The following is a 21,151-nucleotide window of genomic DNA, read 5'->3' as shown; positions in this document are numbered from 1 at the left end:
TTGAGGTCACTTGGTGATCTCCAGAGCCATCCGTTTCTGCGCTGTAGACATCGCGCTCACATGACGGAGGCACTCTCGGAACTCCATTTTAAGTACTGCAGCCTAGTAGGCCCAAATGCCAACTTAAGTAAAAAAAAAACAGAACGGCGATTTAGAATATAGAAATGAAGATTCTAATGTTTAAACCCACACCAATGCCAATTATATTAGTGTTTCCTAGCTTATAGCAACATGTAAAGCAATAATACTCACCATTTCACATTGCTGAAAGCACAAACCATCAAAAAGCGACATGAATCATGCAATTCTCTATTTTGCCACGTTCTAAAGTTAGTTTGCGTACCACAGTTAATTATTTTAATTGTTTTGCCTTGCAATTAGCATTTTAGTCCCACGTGTATCTCTTGTTCATCAATGTGCAAAAGTTGATTAGTCGTTCCATTCCACACTAGTTAGTACAAGTTAATACCTAATATGGTTAAGTAATTAATTTCATGCAAAATAGAGGAGGTATACAAAGGAGGGCTACGGTGGAGACATTGCTAGGTATATTATGTTTCTATCGTTTTGCTTTCAGATTCCTCAAACATGGGTTAACATACAGTTTCATCAAATCTTTTAGCACACTGACCTACACGCCATTCAATAATTAACTATTTGTATGACTGCTTTTTTAGGTTTCTTTATTCTGACGAAGTACAGATTGGTCCTGAGACGGTGATGACAACTCTTTACACCGCAAAAAAATATGCAGTTCCGGCTCTAGAAGCACATTGTGTGGAGTTTCTGACAAAACATCTTCGAGCTGATAATGCCTTCATGCTTCTTACTCAGGTGAAAAAGAAAAATACTTTAATAGTGTAAATATTTGTGGCAGTGTAAAAAGGAAGAAACCGCTGCTGTGTTTTATGTTTTTATTTTAGACTATAATGTTTGCGAACATGTTTGCTATAATAAATATTCTAAGTGACCTAAATATGTTTTAACTAGCTCAGCTTAAAATGAAGAGCATGGCAATTCACCTATTAGCATACAGAGAGCATCTTGATTTTATGAAAGACAACGGAGACTACCATTATGCTGGTATTACTACTGCCTCAACATGCAGCGCTTTAAAGAACATAAAATACACCATAAACAAAACATTCCAGTTTTAGAACTTTCAAAACAATATATAACCCCACGTCTCTAAGCATAGTCCTCTTCGGCTGTGACAAAAACAAAAGATGCTCTTTGGCTTAACTGATAAATTTATTTTTATTTCAACATGCTTTGTTTATTTAAATTTCGTACTGCAAAAAGCTATCTGAAAGACAGACGAAACCAAGTGATGCCGCAAAACATTCTCAATGAAGGAAAACACTTCCTCTGTAAAGTAATATCACATTAATGATACAGTTACAATAACCCTGAGACAATTTCAACCAAACAAAATGGGATTGGCGGGTGGGATGATGTTAGCCTCCATTGTCTTTAATGAAATCAAGATTCTCTCTGTAAGCTAATTGGGGAATTGCCATTTCGTTACAAGACTGGAGGCTATTATTATGTATGTTTGAAGCTCCCCAGCTCCAGACTATACACATGCTCCACTGATTTAAGATTAAAGTTTGCAAAAGTGCTAGCTCTTGACCCGTCTGTTGCTTTAAGAATGTCTTCAAGAGTACCACCGTCCCAAAACACTTTATTAGCCATCATACCCTTAGAAGAGTGTGCCATGCACTTGGACATATCAATTCCTGCCTCGGGCATCACTGCCCTTACCCAGCGAGAAATAGTAGCTGTTAAAAATTCTCACCACTCACTATTTCATGCAGTAATTGAAAAAGGGATTCAAGTTTTTCAGACATGGTTTTAGTCCTGTTCCAAATTTCAAAGTGGACCCCATTTGGGGAATATAACCTATTGCAAACCTCTAATGCTTTACCGTCTGATACTCTTCTAAAAGAGATTAGACAGAGCAAAGTTGCTAACTTACGTGATTTGTGTCAAAGGAAGATAGGTATTATCAGGATAGGAGACAAAAAAAGTCAAACAAGATTAACGGTCCATAAGGAATCCTAGCAAGCCCTAATTGGTCGCCTAAGTCTTATCCCCTACATTACTCTGCGCACCCAAGCAAAGTAATTCGCCAAGGAATGTCCTGCCGAAACAGCAGATCTGTAACAGTAAACAGTTCTATAGGACAAGCCTGATTTAAACAACTCTGCAAGGCAATTTGCCAATTCTATCTACTGCAGGAGCCTCCATGGATCCAAACTCCTCTCCAGGCACCAACTACACCACTTTCCTCATACTCCTCTGTGTCTTTTTCTGGTACCTGGTGCCCATGATTCATCCAATAGATTCTTAGCCTTACCCGAAAGGCCAGAGTATCTACCAGACTCCTGAAATCCTCCAAACAAGAAGGTTCCAATTTCCTTCTATCACTAAAGGATGCTCCTCTACTTTCTGCCCTTCCAAAAGGCTTAGACTACCTGGTATCAAACGGGGAACCTCTACTGCTAGTTTCATTACTCCAGGGAACCAAACATGCGAGTTCTAAAATCGGAGTTGCGAGAACGATGCTGCATCGTTCCCTTCTGACCTTTAACAACACCCTCTGGATTAGTGCATATGGAGGGAACGCATAGCAATTCTCTCCATTACAAGCCTACACAAAAGCGTCCACTGCCAATGCTCTGGTCTCTTCCCTCCAGCTGTAAAACCGTTGTACCTGAAATGTCAATCTGCTGGCAAATAGGGCTACCTGAAAGGTCCCTCACAAATCCTGACATTTCCTTAAATACACTGGACTCCGCTTCTAGTTGCTGTTGTCCAGAACCTTGACTTCCAGTCTACTCTCTTGTTGTGATGACCTGTTATAAACTTTGCTTTCAAGAGAATTTTCTAATCCCAACAAAAATACTGAATTTCCCTGGCTAGATCTGCAAGTTGTATCGATCTATTTCTCCTCCTAGACAATTGATGTAAGATACAGCCATGAAATTGTCCATCCGGATCAACACCACGCTGTTTGCTAAAAAGGACCTGAAACTCCTTAATGTGTTCAGTCCTGCTAGCACCTCCTAACAATTTATGTGTAAGGGTAGCTCCTCCCTGGACCATTTCCCTCCAGTTTATATCCCTCCTAACCTTGCTCCTCAGCCAAGGTTGCTTGCATCTCACTCTACAGTAAATTCCGGATCATTCCCAAATATTGTTTTTCCGTTCAATCTCTCCAGGTTGTGCAACCACCAAATTAAGTTCTTTCGAGCCTCCTGGGATAGGAGAATTGCATCTGCATGCCAAAAACCTTTCCTCAAACCCAGGGTTTTCATCTCTAGGGAGCCCTGTAATGCAAAGGACCTGGGGAAACAGCCTGAATGGAGGACGACAAAAGGTCTACCACTCTTGCTAGATCCCTTAAAGTCTTTCTTCGCTAGAAAGTGACCTACCTCCTTCTTGATCTTTGTCAATTTCTTCTGAGGGAGACCATGCTGGACCAGATTGGCATCCACCTGAAATCCCAGTAACTCCAAATTCTGTGTAGGAGTCCTAATTGACTTCTCCACATTGATAATGAACCCTAAGGCCTATACGGGATCGGTTGACCACTTCATGTGCTTCAACAATTCCCCCTGGTTCTGAGACATAAGTAACATGTTGTCTAGGTAGATTGAAATAAAGGTTACTTTGAGATCTTTTCACGTTTTATTGTTACTTTCTATGGCTCCCACAGGCTTTCACTTAGTTATTGAAAAGTGCAAGGAACAATGAATCTAGAACTGTACCCATTTCTAAAAGCTTGACAAAACTCTGAATTCTGAATTTAAGTAGTTGTGAAATATTGCCTAAAATCTTCTCCGACATTATTCCTATAACCGCCAAAAACAGTGCAAGTAAATTGAGAGTAATTATAGAAAGTGTCTCAATCTATAACCTACTCACATCAAATTATCCCTATGAAAACATTGACAGGTGTGGTTGTTAATCCAGGCTTGGATATTGTTGTTTTCGTGGATAAAGAATATATTTACTTTGCATGCCCATGTCATTCATCAGCTGTATTAAGTTAGGAAATATTGTATCACAATTAAGCAATATTTCCCAGGGAGAAGGGCACTTCAAGGTAGTTGTTGTCTTAGGTGGAGTAAGAGGGCCCAAGGTGAAGCCAATGGCCCTCCGCCACCATGGTCAGTATCCCCCTGGGAGTGCTCTCCCCATTAGACCTTTTCTGTTATCGTAAAGCACCTAAGATGTCGGGTGAAATTCTCAAAACTATCTGTTGTATACAGTGTTTTTTATTTTACCCTTTGGATAAAATGTTACTTGAAGCATACCTGTTGGAAGTTATTTGGTGATCAGCCCCCTATTTTTAGCATACAGTAAGAATGGAAACAGATTTTAGTTACATTATAAAGCGTTGGAGCTGTTCAACTAAATTCAGGAAGTTTGGTGAGTTCTAAGGTGCTTGCACTCTGTCAAAAATGTTAATCTTCTGCTGGGATACGATGAACCGCCCTTAAAAGAGAGCGGTTTTCTCTTATGAGTTTCTCTTCGGAATTATGGTTATTGGTACAGAATCTAAAATAGGAACATATTTTCTTTCAATTCACGAATACATTTCTCATCCATGTGAGAAAAAAAGTCTGACATGCTGAGTAGAATGTGGCAGAAGTCTGTCAATCCATTCCCTGTGTTGTACCGCAGCTTCAACAGCTTCTAATGAACAATTGAAACATTAATATTCCATAATCATGACAGTTTTGAGGTACACATGTTGCTGAAATAGGGGCTATTGAAATGAAAGTCTCTTCTATGGCGGAGACAGCAGTAAATGGACAACATGAAGGGTTTAATTTTGTCATGGCAAATAAGGTTACTCCAGAAAACTTAAATGAGCACCCATTTTCTATAAATTCTCATATCCTCCTCATCAACGTGAGAAGAAAAGTCTGACATGCTGAGTTTAGCGTACTTCCGAAAGCAGGAGCTGCCCCTCGCTTGATTCTTCAGCGTTGTATTCTATTTTCACCACAGAAATCTAATGAACAACTAGAATGCGAACATTCTATTTTCATGAAATATTAGGTACTTCTGAATGTCATTTTGCTCAAACAGGAGCTATTGGTTTTAAACTCTTTCCTGTGAAGTAGATTGATGTAAATGAGAATGGGGAAGTACACTGAGATATGAAACAAGAAATGTTTGTGACTGGGAAGTATGGGTTTTTAGTCTTGAACGACTATTTTTGAAGGGCTAAAAATGTGTTATTGAGGGAGATTCTTACCTAAATCCAGCATCCCTTTTCCACATCTGTTTCCTCAAACTCTCCATCCTCCTGGTTGCTTAATACAGCTCCAAATTTACTATACTAATATATTGGTAAAGATGAACACTTCATTTTCAAATCTTCAATTTCTTACAGGTGGCAGAGGCTGTTTGCATATTTAATAAATAATGATTAGATTTTTGTTCCTTAGAGTAGTGAGACCCTTTGAATGAATTGCTGTTTTGATATATCATTTAATTTTTTTTTTCTTCTACGTCCTTTTCTCAGTAGCTGCATCTCTGCATGAATGTGCACCAGCATTAAAATCTATTTTTATTAAAAGTTAAATATAAGAAAACGATAAAACACATTTAAAATGTGTTTATTGTCCCTAAAAATAGCTCTGTGCACTTTATAAACAGCTATAATTCCAAGGTAATGAATTGAAAGTATTTGAGGATAAGTAACATTTTGTAAATTACAACAATAATGCAATTAAACAATAAAACAGAGTGAAAAACACAGTAAAAACTTCACAGGACCATACAGTTTTTGCAGACTGAGGACACTTTTAAATATATATTGTTAACGCATAAAAAGAAATGTTTTCAGGGTGCTCTTTCATTTCAGGAACGTGTAGCCGCAGATATGAGAACCATTTTTCATGTAGTATTCCTCTTTCTACACACAAAACTGATTGCTTCTAAATCCTTCTTTTTCTGTAGCATGCCTCACAATGCATGCATATTTGTGCCAGATGAACTCTCTAGTTGTTTATTTGAACTCTGCGATCTTCACAGTCAGCATTTAGGAAGGCATAGTGATATTTTGGTGGACACTGTAATGAGACTTGTCTCGGATACTAGCTGTAAATGTTCTGGGCAGGTATCGTATGGCTAGGAGCCACATAAAATACAGCATTTTTGTTGATTACAATCCTAATTATAAACCTAAACCTGGCTAGCAAAGCTAGATGTACATGTGCAAGAAATGTACACTATTATGAGTTGAAACAACGGTGATGTACAGACTTTCCAGTAGCTGGGATGCCTTTGATGATCAGTGGCTGGTAATCTATTTGAGGCGAAAAGTACTTCTGTAATCTTCGCAAAACCTACAACCTCTAAAATCTCAAGTTATACACTAGCTCACCAGGAATTGCAGCCTCTTGTATTCATGTTAAGTGTGGGAAGGAGAATAGAATTGGAGAAGTTGGCTTTCGTAACGTGTAAAATTGGTTAGCAAACTTCCCTCCACAATCGTTCTCCCCAGGTAAACTGAAACTAAGACTGGGTGTACCTAGAAGCCAGAAGAAATTTCGTGACTTGTGGGATTTCCTGCTCCCCAGCTGGGCCAAGATATACAGAGCCTTGCGGTTAAGGAGGATGGCTCCTCGAAAACTCCCTTTTATATAACCTGAACATTTCTGGTGATGGAAGCATGTGTTGTCTCCATAGTGTTTATGATTCCAGGATAAATAGCCCCATTTTCCTGGAAGCTAAAACTGGCTCAGTATGTGAAGAGCTGCACAGAAGCATCTCAGCCTCCTTTTTTTAGTGTCTAGTGGTGAGTGTTGGATTCTTCTGTCAAGCATCGTTGGTGATAATCCCCTTCCCTTTCACCGAAGTGCATTTTAAATTGAAAACCCATTTACAGCTGTGTCATTGTCAAACTTTACCCATTAACATGCATTTTCTTAAGTAAAACATTCAGGGACCTCTGAAATTATTGTGGCATCATTGTCATCATAGATGTTTAAGGTGTTTGGGTTAAGGGATCTGTGCGTAAACCATTGTCTGAATTCAACTACCAATTACACTTGAATTCCCTCCTAAATGGGGCATAGCCAAGAGCCGGACAAAGATGGCCGTCTAATACCTCGGCTCCGTTGAGACCGTCTCCCCGATGCCCATATCCTGCCAATCATCCTGCTGCTTGGTTCTCCAATCGACCACTGATAGGGAGCGGTGCCGATCCTCCGAAGTCTGGGCTTTGGGTGGCGCCCGAAGCCGAAGTTATGGGTCCCGTCCTTTTGGGCCTACACCGGAGCTCTGCGCTGGGGACTGGAGTGCGGGGACTGGCCGCGGAGGTGAAGAGTGTGGCCGGCTGCTCGGGCCGGATATCGCCGGTCGGTGGGCAGTGGGCACGTTTGCTCCTTTTAAGGGCGTGTCGCTGCCATCATATAATCCCCCTGGGCTCCCCACAGAAGTGTCAGCACCGGCCGGTGCACGAATTGAACCCTTCCCAGGGGCCGGCGAGTCCTCCATTGAGGAGCTTTACTACACCACTGCGCCCGGTCGGGGGGTGAGGGCTGCCCGCTGCGTTTCTCCCGCTACCCCGCAGTGTTAATTGAGGAGCCGTGCCCCGGAGCTGGAGGGACGCCGCTCCTCACATGCAGGTTCCTAAAGCCAGTGGCGGCTGGACGCATATCCCTGAAGCTCGGGTGCGCAGTGTCAGCGAAGTGGACTTCTCCGCGCCCCGAGATCTGTCTGTGCCGCCTCTGATAAATGCCAGCACTGGTGAGCCATACCCACAGTAAGTGGCTGCAGCGAGTGGGTGGGTGCACTTCCTTGCCCCTGTTGTCCTGCCGTTGGCCGCCTCCTGCTCGTCCGAGTGGCCCCCTCATCCTCTCATGCTGCCAGCGGAGCCTGCCGCATGCGCCCTTCATTCCCTGCACGCTTGACTTTGTCTCCTCTGTGAGGTCGGCAGCTGTAAGTGGCAGACATTCCCCCTCCTCCTATTCCCCCCCGCACCCACGGATTGACGATCAGCTCGGGTGCAGACAGCATGTTTGGCAGCTTGGGTGTGCGATGGCGGGGAGGAATGATGCAGAAAAAGGCCCGGTCAGGGGTCCCAGAAACGTAAAACAGGTCCAGTCGAATAAACTTGACCGGTACACTCTCATCAGGGGCTCACCGGCAGACCTGCGCCATACCCCTAAGGCAGTGGAGGAGTTTGGGGGCGCCACCCGGACCTGACACTGCAAGACGTTCTGGCAGCTATTAATGGAGTCAAATCATCCCTGGAACATAAAATGGATACTATCTCCATCGATGTTAACCTCATTATGGCCGATCTCACGAAAATTAATGAGAAGGTCAAAACTTTGGGTATAAAGACGGCCAGTCTGACAGATGACGTATCCTTACTCCAACGAGAAGTGCAAGATCTTTAAATCCTCCTGTGAAGCGAATGAGCCCAAACTGGATGACTATGAAGGTCGTGCGCGACGCAACAACAGCCGCATCCTAGGTGTGCCTGAATAAACGGAGGGACCAGCGTCGGACCTGTTTGTCGAGGACCTCTTCCTGAACTATCTCAAACCTAAAGGACTGGGGACATTTTTTATCATCGAGCGTGCACATAGAATCCCGGGTGGACGACACAAACCTGTTGCACCTCCGTGCCCGCTCATAGCATATGTCCTGAATTTCAGGGACAGGGACGCAATCCTGCAACATGCGTGGTCTAAAGCCCCTTTGCACTATGAGAACGCTGATATATCCTTTTTCCCTGACTTTACGCAACTGGTGCAAACACAGCATCGAACATTCATGGCCGTCAAGAAGAGGGTCAGGGAGAGGGGCTTTAAATATGCAATGTTGTTTCCGGCTCATCTCCGCGTGGAGGTGGAGGGACGGGCATGGTTCTTCGATAATCCAGCAGTGGCTTTGGTCTGGTTGGACGGCAGAGTTGGCGGCGGTCCCGGAGGGAGGAGCAGTGAGGGCGATATGGAGTCACAAGACAGAGAATGAACATTACTGGGGGCAATTATCCTCCATGCAGATCCACTCAGGTAAAGGGGTCCGAGTGGCCCCACAGCTGGACGGGATTTCAACATTTCCGGCCTCATATTACTGACAGACCGATTGGTCAGGAGGGCGGGGGGACGGAGTGTTGGCACCCCTCCTCTCTTCTACTTTTAGTTGTTTCTCTAGTATTAGATTTAGGGCGACAGGCACTGCTGGTTTGGTATGGGCAGTTTAGAGTCCAGAGGGCAGGGAAGCGGGGGGGGGGGGTGGTTGGTGGGGGGTTTGAAGTGTTTTTTCTTGTTGTTTGTTATTTTTTCTTCGACACATGATGGCAGGCACAGCGAATGCACAAAAGACTTCCCATATTGCCAAAGCGCGCACACTGGGATAAAAGCATTAAAATCTTAAGTTGGAACGTCAACGGGCTTGGGGACAAAGTTAAGCAAAGCATTGTCCTACAATACATTAGGAGACAGGCCCCTGATGTTGTGCTTCTCCAAGAGACACACCTTATGGGTCAATCCTGCAGAGCGATGAGTAGGAGTGGGTACAAGCTAGTGGCACATGCAGGCTTTACGTCTGGTTCCAGAGGGGTGGGCATTATGGTAAAGAATTCGCTCCCTCTTAGCATAGACTCCACCTGGACGGACGACAGGGGTCTATGTTGGCATCACCGGGTCTTGGGAGGGTCGGGTCCTCACACTGCTATCTGTTTACGTCCCACCAGGCCTCCAAACCACACGTTCCAAGATATCCGTACTACCCTTCTCTCTTTTCCAGAGGGTTTATTAGTGCTCGGGGGCGACTTTAATTCTATTGGCTCGGGGAGCTTGGACCGACGTCCCCCTCGTGCTCTGGGACCCACTTCCCGCTGGCTACCTGACTTCTTAGAGGCCATGGGGCCTCTAAGAACCCCGAGACACAGCAATATACTCTGGAGCCCACCACAGCTTCTCCCACCTAGATTACATTTTGGTCCCCAGCTACCACATCTCACACGTTCACGAGGTCCGGCATTTGGCTAGGGGCATTTCCGATCACTCACCGTTATGGGTACACCTACTTCTGGATCATATTTGGGTGGGTAGAATCGCTCCCATCAACCCTTGGTATCTCCGGAACCCCAAAATACGTAAAGGTCTTCCAGCTACAATGGATAACTATTTTAAAGACAACGTGGGTACCGTGACCTCTGCTCTTACTCTCTGGTAGGCCTTTAAAACGACGATTATGGGGGAAGCCTTATCTCTAATATCAGGTCATAAACAGGAACAATGTAAAGTGGTTTCCAACCTCGAAGACGACATTCGCAGACATGAGGGGGAGCTGGAGGGGCAGGATACTCCTGAGACACTTCACCTCTTGCGACTTAAACAAGACGAATATAAGACACTAGTCACAGAGGCATCTCGGACACTAGAGAGAGGAAAACTCGGGAGAATTTATGATCTGGGTGACAAGGCTGGAATATTGTTAGCTTGGCTAGACAAACGGGAAAGGGCAAGTAGGCTGGTCCCGGTCCTTCACGATGCTACTAATGCTGACATAGCGGACACCCAGGACATAGCTCATCAATTATCCACCAATTTCGAGGCAGTGTATACAACAGGGGCGTCCTATACTGAAGACGACTCTGCCGAATTGTAGAGAGACTCTGTCCTGCCCACCCTCTCCTCGGCCGACAGGCAACTAATGGACAGCCCTCTCACTACGGAGGAAATAGCTCAGGCAATTCGATTGCTCCAATCGGGTAAGGCCTCTGGCACTAATGGTATCCCTATAGAACTGTATAAACTCTACCCAGATCAAATGGCAGTCCACCTTAAAGCTATGTTTGAGGAGAGCAGGGAGTCTGGTGAATTACAGTTGGATCAGCGCATAGCTAACATAGTCGTTATCCACAAAGCCGGCAAACCCAAAACGGCCTGTACCTCATATCAGCCTATCCTATCGACCCAAAATCCTTGCTAAGGTCCTAGCCAACCGCCTAGTTAAAATCATACCTAATCTCATTCACCCCGATCAGTCTGGCTTTATTCCGCGCCGGAATACAGCACTGAACCTGTGCCTCGTTCATGGAGTCCTTGGTAGGGCGGACACCATACGCGAACCGGCGGTTTTGGTCTCCCTTGACGCAGCTATGGCGTTCGATATGGTCGAATGGCCTTATCTCTTTGCGTTGCTCCAGAAGCTAGGATTTGGCACTGATTTCGTCCGATTGGTCTGCCTCCTGTATGCGGCGCCATTGGCAAAAGTCGTAGTTAACAACAAACAGTCGGACACCTTCACTTTGAGTTGGGGCACCCACCAGGGCTGCCCGCTTTCCCCTCTTTTATATGCCTTGGCACAGGAACCGTTAGCAGCCTGGATCCGGTGGGATCTGATGATCCGTGGATTCTGCAGGTCACCAGACTGGGAGGACCGGATATCACTATACGCCAACGACATATTGCTCTATCTCACAGACCCCAAGAAATCTTTAACTGTTTTACTAGACATCCTGACGGTGTTTGGAAGATATTCCGGGTTTAAGATTAATTGGACCAAGCCCCACTTATATCCCCTTTATGGGGGAATACCAGCCTTGCCCCGTAACTGCCCAATCCAAGTCCGTACGTCCGGATTTAAATACTTAGGGATATTTGTCTCCTTAGACCCTGTGCTCCGCTAAAATAACAATCTTCTTCCCCCACTCCAGCGCCTAAAACTGGACATAGCCAGCTGGAGGACCATCCCCTTGTCCCTCCTCGGGAGGGCTGTACTTTTCAAAATGATGTCCCTCCCCCGCTTCCTCTATGCCCTGCAAAACTCGCTAGATGCTGTCCTCATGGCTTATTTCAAGGAAATTGAACAACTCCAGAGAGAGCTATTATGGAACGGACCTCCCCGTATATCCCTCAGCAAACTAACCTTGAAATGGTTTGACGGAGGCGTCGCTCTACCTGACATTAAAAAATACTATTGGGCTGCTCACCTAGCGGCCATCAACCAGGGCACCTATGGGGCCCCTGACGATCCAGGCTATCGTATGGACAGGTGGCTTCTCCTGGGTGGGAACAACAATAGGACATTGTACTCCAGGCCGTCTCGATCTCCATTGTCTGGCCCTACAGGGCACTCAATAACGGTCTGGCACGCCACCAACAGATCCCTGGGATGGGAAGGTAAACTGACGTTGGCCACCCCTTTATGGGATTCGGCGAAACTGGGAAACCTGTGGCAAACAAAGGGATTCGACAAGTGGGATGTGATTGGTATCTCTCGCATCCAGGACCTCTGGGAGAAGGGCGACATAAAAACGTTCTTGTCTCTCCAGGAACAACATGAACTGGCTGACATGTAACACTTTCGCTACATGCAAATACAACATGCCTTGCGCTCTGTCTTCCCCCACGGGCTTCTCTCCTCTCTCTCACCCCCCCCTCCCCCCCCCCCCCCCACCTAGTCCTCTCCACTGGAAAGTAGGATATTGGATGGGCACCTCCCAAAAAAGACTATTTCCTTGATTTACAATTAGTTAATTCCTAACATGGACGACCCTCTTATACAGCTACGACACAAATGGGAGGCGGACGGTATCGAATTGGACGACAAAGACTGGCAGAAGGCTGTGTCATCTCCCAGGGTGGTAGCTATCCCAGCAAGGCTTTGACTGGTCCAACGTAAAATCCTCCATAGGATATACATGACAGGGCCTAGACTAGTACAAATAGGAAGGGCAACTACTGGGGACTGCCGAAGGCGATTTGGACAGCTCGGCACATTCCTGCATATCATTTGGGAATGCCCTCTCATCCAGTCATACTGGAGGGAGAGGCATGGACTTATGGGGATGGTCCTGGGAGTGCCTCTACTCTTGGAGGCGTGTAGGTGCTTATTGAATATATGGGAACCAACCGACCTAAACACACACCAAACACAGTGGGCCACACTTGGGTTTATGGTGACAAAAAGGAACATAGCCCAGACCTGGGGAGCGACTGCTCCTCCGGCTTTGGGTGCATGGAAGACGAGCATGGATTGGTGCATGTTCCGTGAAAAATCTGTATTATGTTACTCGAAGCTGCCCTAAGAAGTGGTCCCGAATAAATCAAATCAAAAACTTCTTTATTCGACCTTCCGAAGACAGGTCATAAAAGATACACATACAAATAGAGTGTTTAAAACATCTCATAAAAATGTACAATCATTAAAAATTCATTGAATTTAAATTTTAAAACCAAACAAGAATACATACACAGTTAATCTCGGGAATTTGATCACGGCTAAGGTGACAGTGCATATAAAATGACTGGATAAAGTGCATCAATATATTTTAACCATCAAGAAGTAGTAAAGTCAGACATATGATAAATATGAATTAAAACATAAATTAAAACACTCAGATCCCATCATTGACCCGTCCCAATCATTAAACCCTAATAAAATCATCCTAAGTTAGATCTATGACGCGAAATATACTGCAAAAAATTAGAAACAATGCAAACCAACCCCGCTCCGTCCAGTAACTGTAGAAAGAGAAAAGCTGGGCGACAAGTTCGGAAACCCATCCGTTTTAATAATGGGATTAGTAATTTTTTCCGTTGTTCCACATAATATTTGCAGAAAAGGATGGTATGCATTGTAGTTTGGGTAGAAATCCCATCACAAGGACAGGGAGGTAAATTTTTTGCCCAGTTGTTTCTCGACGGGAAAGCAACTAGACGATGGAAGAAGTTCAGCCTAAACCTAACCAAAAGAAACAATTCATAAGCAGAAATATTGTAGGTTAGGTAAGGCTGCATCCCAAATACTGTCTGAACAGTCAAGGTGTGTCTGACTGATTGTTTCATGACCTCAGAAGTAAGTCTCAGTTGTTCGAGGTGGTTTAGACAGAGTTTCTGAAAGGCCTTCCTCGATATCTCCCGAATTAATAAGGGATCATGATAGTATTTTACTAACACTAAGTCAGTTAAAAACTTGAATTATTGTTTGTGAAAAGGCTGTTTTATCCGACAACCAAATTCGGTGCCACAGTAAAAGTGGCTGTATTTTCGCCAAATCTGCCACGTAGGGAAGACCCAGTTCCAAGTGGCAAAGAAAATTTGCAGAGCTCCTAGGTAATGCAAGAAGATACTTCAAAAAGGTGTTCTCTACCCCCTGGATAGAATCCAAAGCTACGTGGCCCCACAGACCCGCTCCATACAGAGCCACTGTAATACATTTAGCTTTGTAGATTTTAACCATTTCCAAGGGTGCTTTTTTACCTAATTTCCTGGAGAAATTTACAAGTGCTGTGGTAGTTCTCATAAATTGAAGTTTCCTCACATCAATTGGCGCTTTCCAGCTTAATTTCTGGTCAATCATCACACCTAGATAGGGATATTTATCTGTGTTCGCCAGTTTTTCATTATTCAGGTGAATAGCCCTAGTTTTATTTTTGTTGCCAACCCCCGCCTTCACAACAAAGGCTTTTCCAATATTGACCTTGAGATCCAAGGTGGCCATAAAGGATGAATACCGGTTTAACGCCCTTTGTAGTTCGTTAGGGGTGCGGGCCAGTATCACTGCGTCGTCCGCGTAAAGAAGGGCCGGTATTGGACGATTACCTACCAAAGGGAGGTCCTGGTCCCCCCTCAGCATCTCCCCCCTCCAAGCCATTGGTATAAAGGGTGAAGAGAAAGGGAGCCAGGACACATCCTTGCCTGACACCCCTCTCCACACCGAACGATGCAGTGAGTTCTCCACTGGTCCCAAACCTCACCCTGGCGGTCGCATTTGAGTATAGTTCCCTCACAAAGGTAACTACACTCTGCTCCACCCCCATCTCTAACAGAACAGACCAGAGTTTAGCGTGGCTGACACAATCGAATGCGGCAGATAGGTCTACGTAGACCATATAAAGAGCTCCAGCCTTAACATTTACATATTTATCCATCAGAAGTGATAGATTTAAGGCTTGGTGAATGGTCCCCAGGCCCTCACGAAACCCATATTGTAGGTCGGATAAGATACCAGTATCCTATGCCCACTCCTGCAAACGCCCAAGAATTATTCGTCCCATCACTTTCCCCAGGGAATCCAATAGGGAAATTGGGCGATAGCAGGATACTGAGCTCCGGTCCCCTTTCTTAAAAATCGGGACCAGTATAGAATTTTTCCAGGATTCCGGAAGTCCCGTTGTGCATACTGCGTTAAAGACCCTAGTCAAAAAGGGGACCCAAAGATCAGTATATATTTAAAAAAAATCTATTGGGACCCCATCGGGGCCCGGGGCCTTCCCTTTCTTACTTGAACTCAAAGCCCGAGTGATCTGTTCTGAAGAAATAACCAGGTCAATGGGATACGGGGACAACCGTTGATAGCAAGAGTCGTTATCTATATTGTTAAGAGATGCTGAGTTATTCATAAAAAATTTTGAAAAGTGCTCTACCCAATCTTTTTCGTCAATAGCGACCTCAATTTTGGGGGAGTCTCCATTATCAATTAAAAAAGGTGATTTTACCACTTTCCAGAATGCAGCACTATTTTTATATAAGCAGCTCTCATGCAATTGGTCCCAGAGTTGTTGTTTTAACTCCAATTTTCTTTCTTTTATGGCAGAACTGTATGCCCTCCTCAATTTCGAGATCTCAGTGGGACCCTAACTGTCATACGTAAAGCAGATTTTAAATTTGAATAAGCTACAGTGCACCTGTGATTAAACCAGCCCTGTCTTTCCCTTGGTGTTTTTTTTTTTCTTCACCATTAGGGCTTCGTTTATGGCCTTAATCACAGTGCCAAAATTGGTAATAACGTCAACATCTGTGGTAGCCAAATCTAGACATTTCTGAATGGACAAGTGTACATTGGTTACCACAGTTTTGACAATTTCAACGGGATCAACAAGAGCCCATTTAAGAGAGTAGCCATTAAATCTATCTAATAGTAAATTATTTTGGTCCAATAAACTAGGGATATTAGGGTTGGGTTGAAAAATAAAGCTCAGAGGATAATGGTCACTCAAAGCATTCTGGTGTAAATGGAAAGATCTATCTCTTCTTATTACTCCATTTGACACCAGAATAAATTCAATAGTAGTAAAAAAACCTCTCCCATGAAATGTACGGGCCATCCCCATGTTCGGATTAACTAAATTGTTGGCAATTCCTAAGTCTAGGTTAAACATGGTTTCATTTAGGGAGGTACCTTATCTCGTGTGACTAAAATGCGGGATAGGGTTATCTCTCATCGTGGATGCCACAGATAAATTTGTTAGTTACTTGACAATAAGTCTGATTAAAGTCTCCACCCCATATGGTAGTTGCCTCCCTGGATAATTTCCTTGTAATAGATGATATTAAGGAACAGATAGAATTCACTAAATTCGCTGCATCTATCTCAGGGAGATTGTTATAAAAGTTTACCAACAGGAAGGTGTCCTTCTTGTTTAAGCGAAACTAAGGATTTGGAAGTTATAGTCAAGTTTTATGACCCTCATCTCGTCTATATTTATCAAGTTTGAAATATAAATAGTTAGGCCTCCCTTTGCCCTGCCACATTTTGAAGGTTGGGCAGGTGAAAAATAAGTTTTGTACCCATCTACGTGGATCTCTGTTGTCAACCATGTCTCCTGTAGGCACAGAATAGTAAAATTCAAAATAAAATTTGTCCAGACATCATTCCCTAATTTGGAACGTTGTCCAGCTACGTTCCAGAATACAACATCCATTTTTGAGTTAGTAACCTCCCGGTCGCTACCGGTCGTAAATGTTTGATAATAGAGGGGGGGGGGTTCCAACACTTCATCCACCCATTGAGGGACGATGCTTTGATCCTGTTGTTGTACATTCTTTGGGTTAACTGTAATGGAATTTGGGCAGGGAACTAGAGAATCGCTGTTCTCTAATGTCCTGTCACCAAGTTCTTGAGGATCCCGATGTGTTCCCCTAATAGATGTGTTCCTATTAGGGGAACACATCTACGTCCTCCAACCCTTGAAGAGTTGAAAAACGGTTAGAAATAGGAATATTAAAATTAAATCCCCCAAGTTGGTGCCGGTGATGGGCTCTAATCAGTGTTGAATTCCTCATTAGTGTCTGGGGATAAAAATAGGTCAAATCATAAGTTCTAATAACACTCTGCCCTAACCCTTGGTACCAATTTGTTATATGCGTTGTTGCCTTACAATCTCTAAAATTAACGATAATCAAATCCCCTTGTGTTTCCTTCGGCCGGTGTCCAATCCAGCCGAGTCTGCGTACGTTTAAAATTTTCCCATCAATATTAGGGAGTAAGGGTCTGTTCTGACTCAACCAGTGTACAACCTTGTTCTTTAAATCCTAATATCCTTCTTTTTTCCCTTTCTCTAGTATTGGAACTCCTGCTAAAGCCACAACATATGGGACCGCCTCCGGGGGCAAATCTATATGTTGACTATTTGCGCCGTCAGACTTTCCCGGCACGATAGAAGCAATTTCATTTCGCCTAAGCAAATCAGACCCATAAGTTTGCGTGCAGGGATTTGTCTGCCCGCTTTTTAACTCAGTATCATCCTTCAATTGGGTGGTCAGATTTTTTGGACACAGTGGGGGGAGATGCACTTTTAACGGCCACTGACTTAGTCTGTCTATAATCTATCAATGAAGATGGTTTAACTTTTATAGAGCTATCTAAATGTATCGCTCTATTAATAGATAGATCTTTTATTTGATCAGTATTACTTAGAATCGACTTCTCCAGTGACCCAAGTTGGTTCGACACTCCCTTCATTCTTTCCCGAAGTGGTAGTAGAAGTGATCTGGCAAGTGTCTCGATACGTCCCATTAGCTCATTAATTAATGGGTCAAAGTAATGGGAGTCCGAATGAGTTTCTCCCCCCCAGGCCTTTGGGTCATCTAAAGAAACAGGCGTCTTAGTAACTTTCACTGATTTACTTTTATTGTTACTGATAATATTATTTTTGTTATTTATTTTTCCTCCCCTCTTCCTTTTTTTTGGTGGGGGGCCTGCGGTGATGATTTCTTTTCTCTTCTGCACCTGAGCGATTACAACATCTTCGCTAGGTGTCTTTCCCTCTATGGTAATAAGGTCTGAGGATATATCAGGAGATTTTAGAAACCAGCCCTATCGAGTCATTATGGATTTTTGCCGAGGGAATACTATCTTGCAAAAGTAAGGGAGTACTAGCGTCGCTCAATGAGTTGTTCGCCAAGCAAGACATTGGTGGTACGGTCTCCGGTGTAATAGCCAACTGGATTGATCCGATCGAAGAGCGTTGATTTAGTAAGTGATCAGCCGATAGGCGCCGCTCTACCATGGCTATTTCTTTCTCAAGCACTGAGGTAGCCCTAGTAATAAAGTTGTCCAAAGTTCCTCGTACTGATCCTCCTAATAGTGAGGGTCTTCTTTGGGGAGTACGGGAAGGCATAATTAAGTTAATATATGCTTGGGCTGCTCGGAGTGCCGTAAATCACAATAACGTACTCACACAAAAACGATTGAGAAAAGAAAACAGAATAGTACAAACTGTTGAATACAAAGTACTGGAGTAGAATGAAACTGTTAATTACGAATCTTACTCTTTTTGTCCCGAGAGGCAGATCAAAGAGAAAGGGCCCGGCCCTGCCTCCTCCTGCCCCGGACGGCCACAGACGGCCCGCCTTTTGCCCGGGCTTCGCCCGCGCGTGCGTCCCGCGTTGCGGGAGGCTTCCGGTGCTTATGAACGCCTCCCGGCGCTAATGCAGCGTCAGGGTGGCGCGAGGCTGCTGGGAGGTGTAGTTTTAGGCAGCCGTTCCCCTCACGGCATGAAAAGAGCAATATGATCCGCTCTCCTTGCGGCAGGGGCCGCGATAGATGGACGTTCCCCACAGGACACAGGAGAGCTATGGCCTGGCAAAACTGCAAACAGTTCCCGAATATGGGGGCCCTGGAACTCCTACAGTGGGAACATTTGTGCCCCACCACAACATCTTGCCTAAGATGACTTACCTTCTCTTTGATTTGTTCCAAATATGTATAATGTGCATTAGTTTTATTGTCGAATTTGAATGTGTCTGACCAGAAAGATAATATCACTGCTATGCATATTTGTGGTCGAAGTTTGTTAATAAAAAAGAGTTTAACAAAAAAAAAAATTCCCTCCTAAATGTTTTTTTGAATATGAGACATCCTCAGAACCTGCGTTGGACATCAGATACTGTTTTTCTGGTCTCCACCTAAGAAGAAATGCATTTTAAAACACTGTTGATTCAACTGGGATCTGGAGGAGAAGGACCAGAAAAAACAAGGTGCACCGCAAGTGCAATACATTGATCAAATACAGAACCTCACCCATATAAGTTGACGTACAGCACCTCCAACATTGTCTACAGCTTGAGTTTGTTATGTTCTGCATAAGGCCTTACATTGAGTTGGGCTTCCCAGCTGAGATTGGAACTGAGTGAATACATTTTATATTTCCATAATAAAACCTGTTGCATCCTTCCTATGTTTTACACTATAAAACCAGTTCCATCCTCCGTGTACGCCTGTAGCTTCTTGTTACTGACTGCTGCTGATCATCACATTGCCTGCCAAGCTATAGCTGTCTATACGTAGATCTAAAAATGGAATTCTACTGTTTATGAACCTTCTGCGTTCTATCTCCTATTCGGAGATCAATGAAGTATCTCACAGTTCAGGATTCAGATTTTAGAGAACATGTGCCCTTCCTCAACAATAAGTAATCATTAACACTTCAAGAGAGTACCGAAATCATGTATGTTTGTTTCACACCTTCACAGGAAAATGAACTTTGGCGAAATAATTGTTTTGTGGTAGAATTTAAGTGTACTTTTCTGTGTCTTTCGCTATTAGCTCTTCAGGGATAGGTCTATTTATCTTACAATATTTGTCAACACATTGAATCTGAAGTAAACCTGCCATTGCTATTGAGAAGGAACATTTTAAATCTAGTAAGGCTATTAAGGTGAGTATTCTGCTTGTATCTTTCTTTACTAACTATAAATTATCAAACTACACTTACTAGTGTAGAAAGTTTAGTGAAGAAAAATCCCAAACCCATGTGATTAGATTGTAATTGACCCAATAAAGTCTCAATACATTACCCAGTCATCCTTTTTCTGTCAATCGAATCACCCAAAAGTATTGATAAAGTACAGTGCTTAAAGTACACCATGCAATACCTAAAATATAGTATCATCATTATGAAAAAAATTAAACGCTGATATTCACATAAACACAGCACAGAATACATCAAGCATATTTAAGGATACTTTAGACACGCATAACTCTTTTTAAAATAATGATAAACATTTTTCTAGTTCGTGCCTTCTTCAAAAAAGCAGTTTTGATTACTGTGATTAGGTTGTCAATTTAATATAAAAACAGCAGACTTTCTAGGCTGAAAAAACACATCGGGTAAATAGCAAAGGTCCTGGGTGCTCCTGTGCCAGATTTATAAATACTCAAAGCAATCCTTTACAGCGATATTACAGTGAACCTCAGCAGCAGCACCAATCTTCTTTTGTGTTAGATTCTGTGTAGGGGACAAATAATTCTGAACGTGACCATCCCTGGGGTTAACGTTCTTCCTGACAGATCCAATCTTTGTACTTCCAACCTTCAAAGATTAGAACATTGCTCGCTTTACAGAAATCGTCTTTGTGGAAAGATACTTATTCGAATCTCACCTATTAAATGATCATTGAACTCTATTTGCCCCTCGCAACTGAGAGTATTTTAGGTCTGGATGAACCGACAACCTTGTGCCCGTCAGCAGTGTGCAAATCATGGGCATTCCCCCACCGGCGGGCCGCGCAATTGGTAATGCTCAGTAATACTTGCATGGAAACAGTTACTCATTTTATGAACCATATGCTAATCCATGAGCCTTGCCATTAAATCCAGGATATCCATAACAGTGCCCCTGAGGGATCCGAATACCACACCAAACAGCCGATATGTCCTGGCAAACCAGTATCTCTTATGGGTTCTAACTGCTTAGACTTCGTAAGTGTACTTGGGAGCACCTACAATAGGTAAGTCCTTTCTTAGATATTGTAAGTGCCAGGGAAGCCATAGAGAGTACATGAGCAGGAAACTCAACAACTTGAGGTCCCCAGCACCATGATGGCTTCTCTGAACATAGGAGTGCTTGGTACCAAACTACTCCTCTCAGTAAAGC

At 43.7% G+C, this 21,151-nt stretch overlaps 1 protein-coding gene across 2 annotated transcripts in view; it reads left to right on the top strand.

Moving 5' to 3' along the window:
* The window catches only part of BTBD1 (BTB domain containing 1), a 171,763-nt gene that overhangs the window by 16,753 nt on the left and 133,859 nt on the right, over positions 1-21,151 (top strand). For both annotated transcript variants that reach the window (XM_085644275.1, XM_085644274.1), the window contains exon 2: positions 678-834. In XM_085644275.1, the coding sequence (XP_085500401.1) occupies positions 678-834 (157 nt within the window). The remainder of the gene's footprint in view (positions 1-677; positions 835-21,151) is intronic.

This window comes from Triturus cristatus, chromosome 3_1 (genome assembly GCF_964204655.1).
Source record: "Triturus cristatus chromosome 3_1, aTriCri1.1, whole genome shotgun sequence".
Taxonomy (NCBI): Eukaryota; Metazoa; Chordata; class Amphibia; order Caudata; family Salamandridae; genus Triturus; species Triturus cristatus.
Note: the sequence above shows the minus strand (reverse complement) of the source record. Positions and strands in the feature narration are given on the sequence as shown.